General features: G+C 52.8%; 1 protein-coding gene across 2 annotated transcripts in view; it reads right to left on the bottom strand.

Moving 5' to 3' along the window:
• The window catches only part of MYO5B (myosin VB), a 372,781-nt gene that overhangs the window by 6,946 nt on the left and 347,961 nt on the right, over window positions 1-17,874 (bottom strand). For both annotated transcript variants that reach the window (XM_061168927.1, XM_061168926.1), the window contains exons 30-36: window positions 11,314-11,512; window positions 9,721-9,814; window positions 8,191-8,334; window positions 5,260-5,411; window positions 4,591-4,680; window positions 1,867-2,017; window positions 109-394 (exon numbers count right to left, since the gene is read on the bottom strand). In XM_061168927.1, the coding sequence (XP_061024910.1) occupies window positions 109-394; window positions 1,867-2,017; window positions 4,591-4,680; window positions 5,260-5,411; window positions 8,191-8,334; window positions 9,721-9,814; window positions 11,314-11,512 (1,116 nt within the window). The remainder of the gene's footprint in view (window positions 1-108; window positions 395-1,866; window positions 2,018-4,590; window positions 4,681-5,259; window positions 5,412-8,190; window positions 8,335-9,720; window positions 9,815-11,313; window positions 11,513-17,874) is intronic.

Here is a 17,874-nt window from a genome sequence, read left to right as displayed (position 1 = left end):
TACCGACTGTGACAAGGACAATCCGTTGGATTTGGATTTCCTTTTCAGAGACAAGTGTCCCGTGCCTGACTGGAGCTGCTGTGTGCCAGGCCAAGGCGCCTCTCGTACCTGAGCTGCATGCCTGTGCTCCAGGAGCAGACGTCCTTCCTCAGAAGCAGGTTGTTGAGAGTCACCGCGTTGATCATGTAGAAGAGCTGTTTGAACACCTGGAGGATGATCTCGGGGTCCAGGCCCTGGTCGCACATGATTGTGTGGAAGGAATTCATCTGGCGGATGATGGCTCCCAGGCAGTAGGATTTATCTCCATCCGCCAGGCTGGAGGTGCGCTTCCGGTAGCCCGTGGGCTTCACCCCAGACAGACCCTGAATGCTCTCGTTCTCCAACATGGCAGACACTGAAAGAAAAGCATGATTAGAGAAGCTGCATGTTCCCAAAGAAGATCTGTTTTCGGGTCACTGAGATCACACAGTACTCAGGGCTTTGGCAGTGATCCCACCCAGAGGTGAACAAGGTCGACATGCTCAGGAACTTACAGCATTTGGCATGGAATTTCTAACCTGTTGATTTCTACACAGAATAGGACTTCCACATAGAAATCTTGGACTAAACCTGTGGACCAAATTTTCGCTTAAATTTATTGGTGATGGGCCAGAGGTAAAAGGCACGTACCAACTTAATTCTGTACCGGCTTCTGTGCTGAGAGACCAACATTTGAGCAACTTGGGTGTAGTCATGGCCCAGCCACTGACCTGGGCCTGGACCCTGAGATCATCCTATAGTTGTTCAAATAGCTTTTCTCCATCAGCCACCGACCATGTAAATCTTAGGTGAGCTGGTCTGTCATACTTACTGCACAGCACTTAACTACGTGTCAGGCACTTTATATTCAGTATTCCTTTTAATCTTCCAACAACCTATTTCCTAATGAGGAAATTGAGGCATAAAGAGGTTAAATAACTTGCCCAAGGTCACCCTGCTAGGAAGTGGCAGGGCCAGGATTTGAACCCAGGTATGTCTGATTCCAGAACTGATGCTGTTAACCATCATCTTATCTGAGTCATGAAACATCCCCAGTTCTCCCTATGTCTGGTGAGAATAAACTGGCGCCTCATAAGAAGAGTCTCAGACAGGAAGAAGGATTTGGAATGAATCTTATCCCAAGGGATGTATTTCTGGATGGCATGTAGGACTCTGTCCTACTTGGAATTCCCTTATAACCTACTTGTGTTGTAATAACCTGGGGAAAGAATTACTTACATGGTCCAGTAGACTATTTCCTCAACAGCCTTTAAGGAGCACAGTGAGTGATGCATATACGTGTCACTTTTCTTGTGACTTAAAAAAATAACTGCTCTTATTTTCAAATCTGATTTCATGTTAAGTGCCCAAGTGTACTGCTTTGGACAGAATGTTCAATAAATATTTATTGCATGAGTGTTTACTACTGTGTTCATGTATATGAACATACTTAATGCTTTCCTTTCTCCATGAATAAAGTATATATATGGGCAAGTGGATTATATCTTTTCACTGTACATGCATTTACACTTTCTGAATTTATATTTATTACTTATGGAAATTAGTTTGTTTTGGGGGAAAAAAAATACAGTATATTACAGAAAAAGAGATAAAGGAAAAGTGATCTATACTCTCACTACCCAAGCATCACATGCTTTGATGGGCTGGTGTTGAGAAGTTCATAACTGCTTTTGAGTAGACGGCACACACCTCCTCAGCTTCCTTCACTGGGGAGGTCCTGGCTTTCTGGAGGCTGCACCTAAGATATCTGGTTCCCTAAATGTAGGCAGTGCTTACCCTCACTTCAGATCCCACGATGAGCGCAGGAGATCTCCTGTGCCAGCTTACCTATCATAGGCTGCAACAGGCCCTCGGAGATTTTAATGAGCTGCTGGTAGATCTGGATGGAAAGGTCGCTCAGCACCTGGCGGTATTCAGTGAGGTCAAAATTCTTAAGACAGTGCTCATTCTGCTTCGCCGTATTCTGAGTCATGAAGCCCTGCAGAGGCAGATGGGCGCTGTGCTGAGGCTCCGTGGCCTGCCGTGCTCAGCAGGCCTTCTGGGCCTCCAGCCACTTTCTCAACACCCTATTTGTGGGGCCCGATCAGGCTCTGTCTGCTAATATGATGTTCTACCAGACCCTGTCCGTTCTTTGAGGTCTCAGTGATGGCTCTTAAATTTGAAGGCAGTGTCAAAACCAAGCATGACAGAGGACTCGAAACTGCTTAATTAAAAAGGCCGCAGTCGTTTAGTCCAAATCCCTGAAGTTTCCCTACGGTAGCAAAGCGAAGGTTGGTAGCAGGTCCAGGGAAAGAGGGAATCCATGCTTTCTGACTCTTTACCCAATTCTCTTCCCAATATACCAAGTTACCCTAAAATATTAGATTATACACAGTCCCTAAAGAAGTACCTGGGTCAGAGTATATGTTTTTAAAATGAGAAATTTATGTGGATTCTATCACGGGGTATCAGAATTAATGGATGAACTGAAACGATTCCACAGCTACAGCACTATGTCTTCTTAGCTTTCTATGTTAACAAGATGAAGTAACATGCAAGTTCAAAGAGTTGCTAATATCAAAAGGACTCATGTGACCAATGTCTCTCTGTATGCAGGCCAAGGGGAACCAAGAGCAGCAGGTCAGTGTTTTCAAAAGGGTAACTATCCCCAGCAAAGCCTCTCATACTGTGTCAAATCACAAATCAATTTTTAAAGAAAACAAAAGCAGGCAGAAGGGACTACCCTGGTGGCGCAGTGGTTAAGAATCCGCCTGCCAGTGCAGGGGTCACGGGTTCGAGCCCTGGTCCGAGAAGATCCCACATGCCGTGGAGCAACTAAGCCCGTGTGCCACAACTACTGAGCCTGCGCTCTAGAGCCCGCAAGCCACAACTACTGAGCCCGTGTGCCACAACTACTGAAGCCTTCGTGCCTAGAGCCTGTGCTCCGCAACAAAGAGAAGCCACCGCAATGAGAAGCCTGCACACCGTAAGGAAGAATAACCCCCGCTCACCGCAACTAGAGAAAGCCTGTGCGCAGCAATGAAGACCCAACGCAGCCAAAAAAAAAAAAAAAAAAAGCAGGCAGAAGAGGGGATAACAAGATAGCTGTTATTTAGGCTACATAGATATGGTTATGCTGTGGTTCAAGTCTTGTCCCTGGGAATATAAGCACGTGAAACAATAGCCTAACGTAATGGAGTTCTTGGTCCTCCCTAGCCCTGTATAATGTTCCCTGCAGGGTACAGACAGCATTGGGTCAAGTGATGATTCTCAATGAGATAACCTTAAATGCAGTTCTCTGCTTAAAGTAAAAGCTTGTATATAATATTAGGGTTATGGAATAGAGGACATCTGGTTTGAAATGAAGCCCATTTCTTCTAATAATACAGTAAACACTATTTCTTTAATATTTAACCCACTCCCTTTCATAATAAAAGCAGCTGTATCAAAGTTCTGATTCTAGGAGAGAGATGGAGTCAAGTCCCATTCCAAGGGTGGCAACACTGACTGGCATGGCATACCCTTTTATTATCCCAGGGAGAAGAGTCTGTGAAAACTTGTTCTGGCACAAAAGATGGAATAAAGCTTTCAAAATTGTTGCACTATATTGATTTACACTACGTCTTGGCCTTGGGGAGGGTGGAGAGTGAGATATGTGAAAGGAAGGGGAGAAGGAAAGTCAAGGAGGCCTGCAGGGCACTGGGAGTGGGCAGTGCCTGGGACGAGTTGGGATTCTCACCGGAGAAATTAGGGTGAAAATGGGCCGTATGTTACTAGGTCACTGGGCTGAATGCAGAGCATGGGAAAAGTTCTTTTGAGGACCAGCAGTGGGACTGGTGAGTTCTAGATAAAGCTGGACCCTAGAGGTCCAGAGCAGAACGTTAAGTGATGGGGTGAGCTGGGCCTCAGGCCAAGGAACTGAATTTGGTGAGAAGCTCGAAGCTGGGCCTCAGGGTCAGTTTGCACAGATGTAGTTCAATTACATTGCGCCTCTTCTCTTGGACCATCTCTGTCTGTCTTAAAATGGAGAAACTAATTGGTTGGCTTAGGAGACAATCTGACATCCCAGACAACTGAGCTTTCTGCCAGCATTCACAGAAATGGGGCTCTTCTAGGACTGCTTCAGAAAATTAAGGTCACAGGGTTTTCAGGGGGAGTCCCGAGGGCTCTCAGATGATGGATGGGTTACGCAAATTCATTTCCCTATGAATCCACTTATTCAGTCAGGGTGCTTTCCAGGGGCTCTCGGGGTCATCGAGGCCTGCCTTATTCCTGCTTCCAGTGAACAGGTGCAGAAGGCACGCCCAGGGCCTGAGGTCCCAGAGGTGCTCCAAAGATCTCACACCCTCTCTTCAAGGGATACAAAGCAGCTCAGAATGACATTTGGACAAAACAGAGATGCCTTCTATGACCGAAACCTCCACCCTCCATTCTGACCTGAGATTTGAGGTGCTCTGAAGTGGAACACGTGTTGCTGTGCCCAAGGAAATGAGGGCCTAACTGCTGAAGAACACGGGGCACCTCGACGGTGTTTAAGTGCACTTTAGGGGACTGGGTTTATCTTACACTCACCTCATCCCCGCTGTACTGCTTCAAGCAGTGCAGGAGGCGGCAGGTATTGGACAACCAGAACGATGTCATCTCAAAGTCATCACTGTGCTTCTGTGAAAAGAAAAAGACGTTCCTGGTTACGAGTAAGTGGTTCCCATCTGGTCAAATGCTTACCTGGTCCCTCCATGTCCACGTTTCCTTCTCTTACCCAGTAGGCCCCAAGCAGATCCGATGGCAAGCGGGCCCTTACTAATCACAGTCACACAGAAGAGAGCCATCCCCACGAGGCTGCGTTACTGCTCTTCCCCTACCGGGGATGATGTACGACCCCAGCCCTGGTCCCCTGATCAGTGGTCCACACACGTGGGGGACAAGCTGCCTCTACAGCTGACGACTACGAAGCAAAGTGACACAGACGAGCTTGACTCCAGCAGCCCTGGGCTCTAGTGTGAGCACTGGGCCAGCTGGCCTGGCAGGTTCTCACCATCAGTGATCCAACATAAGGGGTGTTGGGGAGCACGTGGTGAAACATGCTGGTATCCTGTTTATATAGAGGTCAGGTGTCATTTACCTTCAGAGCTGGAGATGTTGGAGAACTTGGATCACAAAACCCAGACAGAGAGAAGCAACGGTGAGCTGTCGTTTTCACTGAGCTCCCCGCACACCACCACCTTCGGCCTGAACACTGACCTTGAGGACCTTCTTAATGCCATTGATGGTGGAGGTCAGCAGGGAGTGCACCTTGAGGTCGTCGTTCACGTAGTCCGCGTGCCTGATGCACATGTAGAGGATGTAGGCAGGGAGGCAAGGCACGGTGCCCGCCAGCGCCTGGGGCTTCAGGTCTACCGGCAACAAACAGCAAGAATTAGATTTATAGCCGATGCTCGGGGCTGTAAGAATCCTGGCCTGCAATACCCATAATTTTAACATTTTCCTGTAGCTCCTCATGGGGGTTGGGAGAGGAGCAGGGGAGAAGCTGCCCTGATACACAGATTCCCTCTGACCTTGACTACCGGTAGTTTCAGAAACTAGTTAAAAACCCCAAACAGACAAAAATCATGTTCCTAAGTGTTTAAAATAGGCTCCTCACTCCTCGTCCTTACAACATGGAGGAAAAGAATCCACAGGTGGCGCCCTGCCCGAGTTTACACACGTAAGAAGGGGCCGCGCCCGGAGGCCGGCTGGAGACGGGCGCTGGCTCCCTCACCAGGCGGCCGGGGCGAGAACTTCCCACCCCTCTGCCCCAGCGCTTCCCGTGGTGGACACACGGGCCCTGCAGCAGCAAGAAGGCGAGGCCTGCTCCCACAGACGAAGCCCGTGTACCGGGGGCTGGGAGAGCTGGAGCAACTCCTAGTGCGTCCGGCCCTCGGCTCGGAAACCGCGTGGCAGCGCCCGCCCGCCTGCCCGGACAGGCTCGGAGCCAGCAGGTCAAGCAGGCCACCGACTGGCCACAGCCGCTCTCCCCTCCCCACGCTGCCGCCTCCCTCTTGGCCAGCGCTAACTGGCCACACTCAGGGACAGCTGCCCCCCCTCCCCTCCCCGCCCAACCACTCTCCTCTAAACCGCCGCACCCCGTGTGCTCTGGCAGGACCGGGAGCGGCTTGTGGGCCTCCCCGTGAACTGCAGACTCCTGCTCAGCCTTTTGGTCCTTTCCTGCCAAAGCCCTTGGAGGGCCAGGGAGAAGCTGTCAGACTGCTTTCCATGCCAGAGGAGGCCCGGGGAGGCACAGACCAGGCTGAGAGCAGCAGTGCTTGGTGGGGGCCCAGAGCAGGAGGAGGAGAGGCCCAGGGACAGGCAAGATAAAAGGCAAGCACGAGGCCCGGGCACAAGGCCACGAGCCTCAGACTCCAGGCATGCTCACTGCACCCCCAGGCCTCACCCCACACCCTCATGACCGCGACCCCCAAGCTCCACCCAGCCCAGGCCTCAGGAGCCACCTCTAGGCTTGGAAAGGCAGTGAGGGAGGCCACCTCCCCTCCACCTGCAGGGGGGCCGGGGGAGGGGAAGGGGCAACTCCTCAGATCTTCCGCCAGGGCCGTCTAGGGTCAGGGCCGTCTAGGGTCAGGGTCGTCTAAGGTCAGGGTCATCTAAGGTCAGGGCCGTCTAGGGTCAGGGCCATCTAAGGTCACGGCCGTCTAGGGTTGGGGCTGTGCATGTGCTGCCAGCTTCTCCAGTGGGTACTTGGCCTCAAATATACCTACAGGCCATAATACTCCGGGTACCTGGTTAACATCTGGGCATCTCATAGGCTTAACAGATGACTGCGGATTGGCCTTTGGCTCTAATTAGAATGCCAATAACATTTATACAGAAAAATGTGTTTTAAGGCCCAGACTTCCAACCTACAGCTTCTTGCTCCGAGCCTGACCCGTATGCAGACTGCAGATAGCTTGTCCTGCCTTGGAACTTTCTCTTGTGATCTGAGTCCCATAGCAGCTAAATGGTAGCGTCTTGGGGGCAGGGACCATGGCTCTACTTTTCTGCATCGTCCACAGTAACCAGCCAACACTGGGCACCTGAGCCGTGATCAGTGGAATCCCGGTGTTCGTGTGGAAGGGTCTTTTGGAGGGAAGGTGACCGGGTGCCGTGTGCAGGCGGCTTAGCAGATGAGCTTGCCTGGGGCCACCTGAGCGATGACCGTGGGAGGGAGCCACCCACTGGCTGGCACAAGCAGCCTCCACCATTATTATTCTTTTTGCTCTGATGCTCTGAACTTTGAGTTTCATTCAGAGATGAAAGGTTCATTCCTAACGGTGTCTGAACAAGATGCAGCCTGGTTAAGGAAATTTGAGGTGAACTTACATCACATTTAGTAGTCAGGCAATTGTGGGGAAATTAACCTTTATAGAAAGAGCAAAATACTCAGCTACTAAAAATACCTAAAACAAAGAGCTGAAGCAAAATCTCTGCTAGGCTGAAGCCACGCTCCATTCTTCCCGCAGCCCTTGGCCCACTACTCAGCAGACTGGGACTTCGATAAATGTACATTTCTCTAAAGTAACATTTACCTCTTATCTGAACTCCAAATACCCCTGCAAAAGCTACCACCTCTTTGAATTCCTCACATTCGAGAAGGGTTTCGCAGCTTTAACACAGCACTTTCACCTTTGTCATATTTCAAGTGTGGGGTGGGCGGGGTCAGTATCCTCATCCCCATTTTATAGATGGGAGAACTACGAGACTGGAGAATGGAGCTAGTAGCTCAGGGGCCAGAGGACCAGACCACCAAAGATCCCTCCTTTTTTGGTCCAGGACTCTTCCTGCCAGCTCTGCAGGCGGCTGATGAACTGGGCTGAACACCGAGCAGGAAGGCTGGCATGTTGCAGCCAGATGGGATGTAAGACCAGAAGGGTCGGAGCTGGTACAACTGGCAAACCAGGCCCGGGGCTGGCAAGGAAAGCAGCTCCCAAGAGCCCTGCATGTGGCCCCGGGCACAGCCCACACACTAACCCCAGTATCACCTGGGAGCTGGTCAGAAGTGCAGCGGCTCGAGGTGGTGCGTGAGAGTGGCTGGGGGATGGAGGATGGGGGAGGAGGAAGAGGGCGGGGGTGTGTGGGATGGGGGTTGTGCAGGAGGTGGAGGAGGAGGGGCTGGGGGTGGGACGCCACAGAGGGCCTGACCTGTCACCAGATTCCGAATGAGCAGGGCCTCGTCCTCCTTGTGGTACTCCAGCATGCCCTGGAAGTCCTTCTCTTTCCGCTGCACGGTGACCTGCCTGTTGAGCTCGTGGCGCCTCCTGTCACTCTGGGCCAATGCCTGGGCAGCTGAGCAGGAGAGAGGGACGGAGGATGAACTGAGACCTCCAGGCTCAGGCCTGGGGGCGGGGTCATTTCAGGTGGGTGGGGTTTGGGCCTGGGTCTGGGGCCCCAGGGTTCTGGGTTCTCTGGGCTGTCACACTCCTTACATGGTCTGTCCCTGCAGCCTGGGCCACACTCCAAGTGTGACCAGAGGAGCTTAGCATCAGGCACTGGGGGCCACTCAGGACAGGGGCTGGGGAAACACCCAAAATGGTAACTGGCAGGTTTTGGACCAGAGAAAACTCGGGAAGGATGTGATGTGCAGGATGTACAACCATCCGGCTGGGGAGCTGTTTCTTTTTCCCCACCCAGCTGCAAGAAAGGGAAGGAAGGAGGGAGGGAAGGGGAGGAAGGGAGGAGGAGGGAAGGAAGGAGGGAGGGGGAGGGAAGGAGGAGGGATGGAGAGAGGGAGGAAGGGGACAGGACAGAAGGAGGGAGGGGGAAAGAGGGAGGGGGAAAGAGGGAGGGGAGGAGGTGGGGGAGAAGCAAAAGCCTGAGTGACCAGGAGTTTGAGAACTCTAGGAACAGAAAAGAGAAATCCAAAGCTGGAGAAGGGCATGTGGGGTATGGGGGCAACGGCCCAAGGCTGCACAGGACACAGCCTTGCCCTCCTACAGCCTCGTCTAGAGCAGCAGGTGGACATAAGCAGGTGATTAAACAATACCTGTGATGGGAACTGTGATGTAGCTGTGTGGTGTCAGGACAGCAAAAGAGGAGACTGGAACCCTGAGGATGTACCTCCTGAGCTGAGGTGGAAGGATGGGGGGGTATCCCAGGTGGTGAGGGGACAAAGAGAGGGTTCCCAGCAAGGCAGGATGTGCAAAGAAGGGTGGGGAGTGACACGATTAGATCTGCAGCGGGGAGTCAAGGAAAGAGAACATTCTGGGGGTTTCTGGGAGATTGATTTAAATCTCTGCCTGACCTCCCTGGGCCAGATTCCAGTTGGGAAGTTTAACCACAGAACTGACCTCTCTCCCTGACTACTGTAGCGTGGAGAAGGGCCCCCGTGGTTTGGGGCTTTATATTATGGAGCATCCTTTCGAACCAGAAGGTATTGCCTCCCAGCTTTAAGCCCTCTGAACGCAGGACCACAGGGCCACTGCCTCAGCTGCCCCTCCCCGCATAGCTTGAGTCAGCACCCAAACACCTGCTAGGTTTGTGGATCGTTAGTGCAGGTTCCGACAAACTGAGACTGGGTGAGCGCCTGAGGTCTGTGTGATTCTGTTACGTGACTGCCCTGGGCCGGGGTGGCAGCAGGTGGGGGAGTGGAAGTGTCTGGGGTGGGCAGGCAGTCCCCTCCCTGAGGGTGGCCGAGCACACTTGTGCCTCACGACACCCGCACTCACACCCTACCTTCCAGGTCCTGGACTTTCTTCATGTAAATCTTCAGTTGCTTTTTGAGCTTCCTCTCGTTCTTCTCCAGCTTTTCCACCAGTTCTTTAAGGTCCTAAAAGCAGGAGGAAGCAGTGTGAGAACAGATCTAATCCCGCCCTGGAGGGCAGGGGTGGGATCCGGGCCCAGCCTGGCTCACAGGCAGCCATCAAGGAGGCCAGGCTCGGGTCCAGCAGGAGGCCCGCCCCAAGTAGCCTGCTGCTCCCCGGGTCTGGACCCATGAAGTGGGACATGGGTCACAGTGTTCTCTCAGCCTGGACGGCAGACTCCTCTGGGCTCGGGCTGCCTGGTGCCCTGGCCAACCCACAGTTCTCTAGGCCAAGCCTCCTCAGGTTGCCATGCCAACCCCCAGGAGACCCTCAGCCTCAGGGTCCCCAGGTGGCTGGGCGGTGCCCCGGGAAGGAATGGACAGGTGAAGGCATGAGAGCGCAGCGGGGAGGTGTCAGCTGGACGAGCCTGCAGGCCAGTGAGGTTACCTGGGGCCCAGAAGCAAAATGGGCTCTTGGTCTGGGCCCCTCAGTGGCTGCCTAACTCCTAGCAGCCACCACCACAGGGAGAAAATCAGCCCCTGGGACCTGGAACAGCATTACTGTCACCCTGACCCAGCTGGGCAGTGGAGGCAGGGAGCTCCATGACCGTCAGAGACACTGTGACAAGGAGTGACACAGGAGACAGAAGCAAACACGCCCCTGTGGAACCTCGGAAAACATCTGGGCTCCCTTTCTCCTTCCTCCTCTGCACGGGTGACGTCCCTTTCGTGCCTCCTGCCTCAGGTCAAGCCTCCCCTACAATTCTTTTTCTGTAATACTTGTTAATCCCATGTAGAATCATGCTTTTGGAAACACCATCTTCTTTCTCTTCTTTTTTTTTAACATGTCTTGCTTCCCCTACTAGCCTGTTAACTCTCTGAGGACAGAGACTGTCTTTCATTACTCTGGCATCTGCCCGGCTCCTTTGGTTACTGCCAGGATGGCTACCAACCATTCCTCCCCTCCAGCAAGAGGAAGAGTCCATCCCCATCACTCAATCTGCCCAGATTTGTCTCAATCAACAGAATGTGGCAGCAGCGACCCTGGGCCAGTTCTGGGACTAGACTTTAAGAGGCCTCCCAGCTCATCCTGTTGGAAGTCAGCTGCCACGTAAAGCAGCCCATGGCGGTCCAATGAAAGACGGCCACGTGTGTGCAGAGAGCAGATCACGTGGAGGGGAACTGAGGCCCCAGACACAGGACTGGGGCTGTCTCACGTCCTCCAGCCCCCTCCAACCACAGTAGAGCAGACACAAGTCACCCCCGCTGAGCCCTGCCAGAATTCCTGACCCGCAAAATGTGGTTGCTATTCCAGGCTGCTCAGTTTTGGGGAGGTTAGTTATACATTAACAGATAAATAAAATAGCTCCACAAACACTTGCTGACTGTAGATTTCTAGACTCTCTATTCCTACCACAGGGCCAAGCACATGAACCTTGTCCATTTGGCGAAAGGTCACTCCCGGTCCCCTTTTCTTCCAGAACGTGACCTCCCAGAGCTGGGTTCCACGGGGCACGGCGACTCACCAGGTTCTCATTGGTCAGCCGGGACATCTCCTGCTGGATGCCAAACTCCACCTGGGCCTCCGGGGAGAGCAGCAGCGTCTGGCAGAAGGTCTGCTGCTGCTTGTCTAGCTCCTCCTTCAGGGCCTCCACCTGGGCCTTGAGACCCTCCACCTCCTCCTCGTGCTCACGGCTCTGAGCCTGCAGCTGGGCCTCCAGCAACCTGCACCCGGGAAGGATGGCAGGTAACCGGGTGGCCTGTGTCTGTGCCCCCAAGTAGGGGCCACACATGGACACGCAACAGGGGAGCAGCCGAGCAGGGACACAGCAGCAGCAGCAATTGCATGAAACCAACAGGGCACGGACACGGGGGGGAGCACATCCACGGGGCCGGGCAGGCAAGCAGGCCAGCCTTCCTCTGGGAGGACAGGGAATCAAGGCCAAACACAGCACCCCTGGCCTTAGGCCTTTTTCTCAACCACCCTCATCCCTTTGTTCTTTGTTCCTGAGCACAGTCTATTGGTCTGGGATTGAGAGACTGTCTCCATGTCAAAATATCATCAGCAGAAATAAATTTCTTATAGCATCTTTTCAATAAAAGCATCCGTATCTGCCCAAAGTTCACAAGAAATCTCCTTGCTAAGACAAAACTCTGGTAGACTGAACTAGCTATATTACTTGCATATTTTCCCTTTAGTAGATTCTCTGCAAGTTTTAGAAAGATCCTTTCTTTTTACCTTTATTTTAAAAATTTTTAAATTTTATTTATTTTTTATACAGCAGGTTCTTATTAGTTGTCTATTGTATACATATTAGTGTATACACGTCAATCCCAATCTCCCAGTTCATCACACCACCACCCGTCCCCCACCGCTTTCCCCCCTCGGTGTCCACACGTTTGTTCTCTACAGAAAGATCCATTCTTTTTATTTACCTTACCCCCACTTCATCTCTGGCCTTTTATATACATTTTTTCCTCAGTCAAAATAGAAACTAAGACTAATTGCAAATGATGTGGGGGGAGGTTTAAGATCAACTGCTGTCATGACAAGAAGCAGAGAGACCTAGAGAAGATCTGGAGAAGGTTGGGGAGAAGCTTCGGGAGACTCTCTGGGCAATTCTGGGAGATACCTTCTATTATGAGGGAATGGGTAAGGAATTAAGGAAAGTTCCGAAGCAGCCTCCTCTTCAGGAAGTTAATTACTGATATGACTATGATGCTGTCTTCTTGGGCGTAACTACTTGAACGAACTTTCATCAAAAGCCTCCTGACTTGGTCACCCCACCCTCTCCCTGGGATGCAGATAAAGACTGTGACCAGAGCTCAGCAGAGTCAGGACCCTGGAAGTGCCTAGGAGACAGCTCCATGTTTCTGCAGTTCTGCTAGTTCTGCTGTCATTCTGGGAGGAGATAATTCCCACAAGACAGGAGGGAGCAAATCTACAAGGGAGCAAGAGAGAGGGGAAAGTCCACACCGGGAAGTCCCAGATGGAAGCGACCCCGTGTTCGGTCAGCTCCACGGAGGCTCCAGGTGCGGTGCTTGGCCCCAGGGACTTCTCAGCAAAGTGACACAAATGAATGAAGAAATGACGGAGGGATGACTGATTCACCCATTCATCACAGGCAGCATCACCAAAGGAAAACAACAATGCGAGGACTGTGGAAAGTAATTTGGTAATTGAATCAGCATTTTTAGGGGACACACAATATCTAGATAACATCCAATCTTGGCTACAATAAACTAAAAGTAATCACCAGTAAGTTATAAATTTAATGAGAGAAATAGACCGGAACACTTGGGCTCTAGGAACTCTGCCCAAAGGATTCGTTCCCGGGTTGCGCTGTGAGTTTGCTGCTCACATCTTTCTTATCTTCCATGTAGACTGTAGTTGGGTGACTTAGTCCAGGATTCTGTGCAAAGTCGGAGAACCCCTGCCTAAGCACCAGGCTGGCCACTTCACCTTGCAGGTAAGAAAACTAAACGTGAGAGAGGTTTGAGGCCACTGCCAGTGGCAGATCTGGTTCTGGATCTCCTGAGGCATAGGGCTGTGCCTTCTTTGTTTTATTAATGCATTCATTTCTTTATGTATTAAAGCGCATCCTATTCCCCCTCCCACCCCAAAATAAAACAAACTTCTAGATGGGACAGGAATTTGATCTTACTCCAAAATAGCCACTATAATACAAGTAGCAGCTAATATCTATTCCATGCTTTCTACGTGGCAGGCATGTGCAAAGTGCTTCACCTTCATCTATTCCTTACAATGACCCGAGGAGGCAGGTCTGATTCTGATCCACATTCTACCAGAGAGGAAATGAAGCCAGATGTCATGCTGCTCACAGGCGGGGCCACGTTTGAACCCACAGCCAGGAGACATGCTGCCTCGAGAACCAGCTGACCTCAACTTTCTTTTGCCAAGAAGAGACGCTCTTGATACTGTAATGGGACCTCCATGACGTCATCAGCAGGCAGAACTCGGGAGACGATGCGAGAGGCACTGGGCTCCCGTTCCAGCCCGCCAGCATCAGGCCGAGGGTGCCGGGCACAGCACTCACGCCACCTCGCCCAGCCTGTTTCCTCTACTGGGAAACAAGCCTATTGTTGGGAATCTCAAGTGCACGAAGCTATGCCACAGCCCTGAAAAGCCACGCGCTGGCAGGAAACGTGCGATGTGATCGTCAGGTTGTGTTAATTCTGCGCACGTCTAACTTCCTTTGCTAAGCTGATCACCCAGGGCCGATGGCCAAAAGGGTTACGGATTCAGGCTCCAGCAGCACATGGAACCAGGTTCACATTCTGGATCTTCTACTCAAGCAGCAAGTTCCTCACACCCTACAAGCCCCAGTGTCCTCGCCCCATGAGCGTGCGGTGAGGGTCAGACGTGGCGACCCTGAAGCGCACTTGGCGCTGGGCTGGTCAGCTCTTATGAGCTCCAGGCAGTCACTGCAATGGCGACTGGCACATGTGCTGGAGGGCAGGCTGCCAGGACCCCTGTGCTTGGAGCACGGCCAGCAGCACAAATGCAGCTGATGCTCTCGGCTGATCCTGCAGTCAGGATGCTCAATATGTAGCAATGGAAGCAGCACAGACTCAGAAACCCACAGAATTAAATTCCCCTCGTTCTAGAGAGCCGTGCGCCTGCTGCCACGTTAACTCTCTCTAGTCTATTCCTTCACCTGCAGAGTGAGTGAGCTGCAGCCGGTGGTCTCTAACGTCCCCGTGAGCCATCCAGTGCTACCACCTTGACCCAAACAAGCAGCCTTCACACAAAGTGACAGACGACGAGGCAAGGGGCTACCCACCAACACCCCTCCCCATCTCATCCCTGTGAACTGTGCCCTTGCATCCACTCCAGCTGAAAAACAATGAAGCATAGACACAAGCGGACAGAACAGAGCAGACACGGGAAGAAAGGCACACATTTGACCTGGCAACTTGCTTTAGGCCTTGGTAGGCCAAGCCGAGCTCTCCATCTTCATTCAAGTATCCCCAATCCTCAGTCTTGCTAGAAATGAAGGACAGAAAAACAGGGCGTCCAGTGTAGAGGGACAGAGAGGGCAGCAGAGAGACTACAACCAAGGTGTGGAAAGGCAGGCGGGAAGGCTCCAGAACGCCCAGCTCCCCTCTTTTCCCTCCCATCACCAGCACCTCCTCCTGTGGGATCACTGATCACCCCAGGCCGGAAAGCACGCTCCTGAAGACAGAGCAGAGGGTGGCGCTTGCTCTGCTTATCTGCAGCATGGGCGGGGCAGAGGCATTTGCCTGTGCTCACTCACGGTCCTTCCCACTACCAGAAGGATTGGGAAAAGAAAGGGAGAATCAGGAGAGATGCAAACAGGGCAGGGAGGAGAGGACCTGCGCAGGGTGGAAGGTGCAGACACTGAGCAGGGGCTAACTGGACAGGGCGGGGTCGGCGGCCTCCCAGATGCCGGATCTGGGGAGCAGCAGGGGCGGCACCTCGGGGACATCTGGCTCCGAGAGGACAGGGAAGGAGACCACATATTTTGCCTGCATTTCAATGTGTGTTTCCTTCCTGCCACTTCTTAAGGGCAGAAAAGTATTAACTCATCTCAACTCCTGCCCTCACTGCAGTCTTGCATAAAGAAACAGCTAATAACAACTTTGCTAATACTAACCAGCATGATGAGCGCTGAGCTTTCTCCCCTTAACCCTGGGACCCAGCTGCATTACTCCTATTTACTCAACTGGGAAAGCAGGAGGCCAGATGCCTCCTATTTGCGAGTTCTTTTATCCTCTCCATTTGCCCTGTGTTTGCCCAATGCCAGCAGCGCAGCTCCTGGAGACCAGGCACATGTCACACACTCCCGCAGCACGGACCCCCTCAACCCTACACAGCCCCGGGCACACGTGAGGCCCTTGAAGGCCAGCGGGACTGGGTGGTGGGCGGCAGGCAGAGCCCTGCTGTCCCCACTAGATTTCGGGCCCTCAGTCCCTGCTCCCAGAGGCCTCTGCTCCTGCTGGCTGGATCCCAGCTTTCCTGGCAGGAAGCACGAAGCAGGAACTGCGTTCACACTGCTTGCTATCAGGACCAGTAACCCCTTCCTAACCCTCAGGAGGAAGACAATCGTCCCCAGGAGCATCTTTGGACATGGTCAGCCACTGGACCATGCCCTGCTGTCAGGCTGCGTGTGAGGTCTGGGGGTGCAGCTACCCATTACATCTCCCCCCAGCTCTGCCTCATGAGGAAGGGCCCAGCCCTTGCGGGGCTCACCCAGGCTGCTTCTTGGGCACAGCTGGTCACACAGACAGCGGGCCCGCCTCTGGAGTCAATGAAAAGGAGCAGAGGGAAAGCTAGTGATGAGAATGCTTTGGGAGCCGCTCCGTGGCCTCTGCCTCCTGGGTATGCCTGCTCTCCCTCCGGCTGGGTGTTTGCCCTGGGACCTCACAGGCCTGGCTTCCCCAGATACTGCCTTTGCTTGTAGACTCTGCCGGCCCCGCCCTGCTTAGCTCTCGGCTGGTCTGTGTGTCCCATTATCCTTGCCAATTCACACGTGGCCTGGGCTGTGCGAAGGGGGGAGCTGGTAGCTTAGGCCTTTCCCTTCCCAGCTGTTAACACTTACACTGAACTCAGGGCCTTTTAGCAGTCTATTGAGCTAGTGCTTTAACCCAGAGGGCGGGTCACTGGGAATAACTCCCGGCACAGTTGGGGTCATCCTTGGGTCGGGCCCAGAGGTGGGTGTGTCGTTGCTGAAGGGGCCCTCAGTGATCCCTTCCTCCAACTATCTCATTTCCACGTGTGCAGGGACACCAAGGGGGAGATGACTTGCCTGACACTGACACCTAGGCTAGAACCCAGGTGCCCTGTTTCCCGGCCTTGGTCTCAGGCCCTTTCCTGCCTCACGCTGGCTGGCCCCCCCAGACCCCGAGGAGGGATTGCCAGGCCTCTGAGGGTCCCCGCACTCCTACAGCTCCCAGCAGACTCCCTCTGCAGGGGGGCACGCGTGTACTGCTGAGCCCTGCGGTGAGGAAGTTAGCATTCCTAATTCTGTAATAACATCCAGGCATCATGCACAAAGATTAGAGAGCCGTGCAGCCCAGTCATCCCATGGGGCTTAGGACGTCAGGTGCACGAGTAAATTAAAAACCAGTCAACCACAGACCTACTAGAGAATGGACTTGAGGATATGGGGAGGGGGAAGGGTAAGCTGGGACAAAGTGAGAGAGTGGCATGGACATATATACTCTACCAAACGTAAAATAGATAGCTAGTGGGAAGCAGCCGCATAGCACAGGGAGATCAGCTCGGTGGTTTGTGACCACCTACAGTGGTGGGATAGGGAGGGTGGGAGGGAGGGAGACGCAAGAGGGAAGAGATATGGGAACATATGTATATGTATAACTGATTCACTTTGTTATAAAGCAGAAACTAACACACCATTGTAAAGCAATTATACTCCAATAAAGATGTTAAAAAAAAGAAAAAAAAAAACCAGTCAACCAACTCCAGGCCCATCTTTTGTTCCCGTTGAAGGGGTCTCCCTCCCCCTCCTCCACACCACTGGGGGCGAGGGCTGGGGAGGGAGCGCCCCTTGGTGGTTTGAGAAGGAAACCCCCAAACAAGCTCACGGGAGATTACTTTTTAAAATAAAGCTAAGTCCTTGATGTAACTTAATACCAACCCATATTCATGGAGAACCTCCCGTGTATGTGCCCCTGTGCTGAGCCCTGTTCCCAAAGAGGCGAGAGACACACACAAGAGTAAGCAGCGGGCAGAGCCTCTGACAGCGCCCAGGCAACGGCTCCCCTCGGCTAGGGAGCTCCTGCCCGGGCCAATCACCCTTGCGGCCCCGGCCTCCTCCTCCACTGTGAGTGAAAGTGCTCAGCTGTCATCGGAGAGGTTTCTTCTAGATCGGCAGTATATAACCTAAAACTGGAAATGGCGCGCACCAGAAAAGGCCTGGGATAATATTACTTTCCCTCTGTGGAGACTGTGAAACCTAGGACCCAACAACCGGCCCTCTGCCCAGCGGAAGGACCTGCCGCCGCATGGACAACACAGGCAAAGTTCCAGCCAGCTCGGTGTCCCATTTCTACAAAGACCGCTTTGTGCTCCATGGATGTTC

This window comes from Eubalaena glacialis, chromosome 15 (assembly GCF_028564815.1).
Source record: "Eubalaena glacialis isolate mEubGla1 chromosome 15, mEubGla1.1.hap2.+ XY, whole genome shotgun sequence".
Taxonomy (NCBI): Eukaryota; Metazoa; Chordata; class Mammalia; order Artiodactyla; family Balaenidae; genus Eubalaena; species Eubalaena glacialis.
This window is presented reverse-complemented; position numbering and strand designations above follow the sequence as displayed.